Here is a 1,873-nt window from a genome sequence, read left to right as displayed (position 1 = left end):
CCCCCCACATACCTTTCCGTGGCCATCCGCCATAGCCCAAGGCCATGAAGCCCTAGTGATGGTTCCGGACTTAAGTTCAAACCGGCTGCCATGTCCCACTAGTTGGGAATAAATATTATTATAATATAAGGCAAAGTCTCGCGCTTACCTGGTGGACTGACTTTTCATTCTGGTGCACAGCCCGACTCGCCCGTCACGTTCATCACCCGTCTGAATAATTGTATGCCTGAACATCCTGCAAAGTCTACAAGACGATCAACACGAAAAGAGCACATCTCTGCCAACCGCTCCTTTACACCATTTGTATTTTGCCCGACATGACGCAACAAAGAAACCTCTTCACCGCTGTCATGATAGTCTCTTCAAGGTAATCGAACGTCATTCCAACTATTTCGTTTTACAGAAAAACGGAAAGCACGATAGTGGCCACTGATCGTCTGGAGCATGCCCTCATCGAAGCACCCACGACCATATCCAACAATCTTGCCATCCCACCATTACCCGCACCCGCTCATGAAACCCTGTCCGTCAAACAAACTCCTTCAGCTAGTCGTTCCGCAGTTAGCTGATTACGAAAAATGAAGTAAACAACGTTTGGATTCACTGTTTCCATTGTTCAAGCTTACAATTTCACCGTGGTCACGTGCGTCTATTCCCTCTTCTGAATCCACTCGCGCTTACAGTGTTCAGTCGCGAGTCTCGAGAGCTAACTCTGGTATCAGAACATTTTAGACCAACTTCAGAACACATAAATCATACCTGCTCAGAAGAGGACCTTTGTATGTGTCGGTGGAGGGACCGTGTTGTTGCCACTTAACACTAGTAGCCTTAAGGGGTTAGGTATCGAATCTTTATCCCAGTTGATGGAACGTCTCGGCAGTCAGAGTGAGTGGCAAACCGATTGTTGGATCCCACTGGAACTGCGGAAACTTCGGTGTGGCCATCATGTTCAACAGGTCCAGGTGACGAATGCTGTCCATCATCATAGGCCATCAATGGCTTCTGGCCCACGGCTGCTGTATCCAATTGGGTGTAACTACAGTGCGAGTGGCATGCAACCGCCATGTCGGTTTTTAAGTGCGGCCGCACAACATCGTCCCACCGATCTTTCACTTCTCCTACAGTCCTCTGTTGAGGGGTTACGAGAGTGATTTTTTGGGATTAAGTGTCCATCTTCCAAAGATAGGTCGTGGAACACAAAATTAAGTTTCTAAGAATCGAGGCGCCCTCGATGCAAAGTTTTCTGGGCCAATCGGTCTTCAGTACAGGATTGTCAGATGAGCTTCTTTCGACACAGAGGGGGGATGCTGCTCAGAATATTGAAGTTTGCCCTATTTAAACAATATGCCGGGCAAAAACTTCTCCCGGAAGATAAAGGTAGAAATAAGAATAAATTACCAGTACAAAAAATCTGCGCTCAAAACAATTAGGCCCCTGAGATTCATCCTGGTACGGGGCGGGTAGTGCGGTTCAACTACCCCCTTCATGGAAGCCGCGCGCATGCCGAAATCAGCGCTTAAAATCTGCCCTCAAGGTGCTTGCTGGGAAAGTGTATGTAATCAAGAATTTCTGAGGATCGTCCTCTAGACGCGCGCAAGATTGGTCACAACAGGTCAGGAGTGGAAGCACGAAACAGGCTTCCACCGGGCACTAAACCAGACGACCCCAAACTCATGACCAAGCCGATTGTGGTCATATCCCCCCTGTGCTCCCGAAAGCAGGCCGATGAAACCAGCTGGTTCTCCGGACAGCAGTTTTTATTCGACCACCACAGGCCTCTCGCCCACCAAAGGCAGGGACGCCCTCAAAGAGGCAAATCCCACATGCAAGCAGCGCCCAAACTACGTGGAACTATCAACGCTTATCTCCGTAT

At 48.9% G+C, this 1,873-nt stretch overlaps 1 protein-coding gene across 1 annotated transcript; it reads right to left on the bottom strand.

Moving 5' to 3' along the window:
* Positions 1 to 828: 828 nt before the first annotated feature.
* Positions 829 to 1,065, bottom strand: T265_10712 (hypothetical protein; the record flags this gene model as incomplete). Its single annotated transcript, XM_009177169.1, has 1 exon — positions 829 to 1,065. The coding sequence occupies one exon, from the start codon at positions 1,063 to 1,065 to the stop codon at positions 829 to 831; it is 237 nt and encodes a 78-aa protein (XP_009175433.1).
* Positions 1,066 to 1,873: the final 808 nt, after the last annotated feature.

The sequence above is a fragment of the Opisthorchis viverrini genome, assembly GCF_000715545.1.
Source record: "Opisthorchis viverrini unplaced genomic scaffold opera_v5_396, whole genome shotgun sequence".
NCBI lineage: Eukaryota > Metazoa > Platyhelminthes > Trematoda > Opisthorchiida > Opisthorchiidae > Opisthorchis > Opisthorchis viverrini.
The sequence above is the reverse complement of the archived record's forward strand: the minus strand, read 5'-3'. Positions and strand labels throughout refer to the sequence as shown.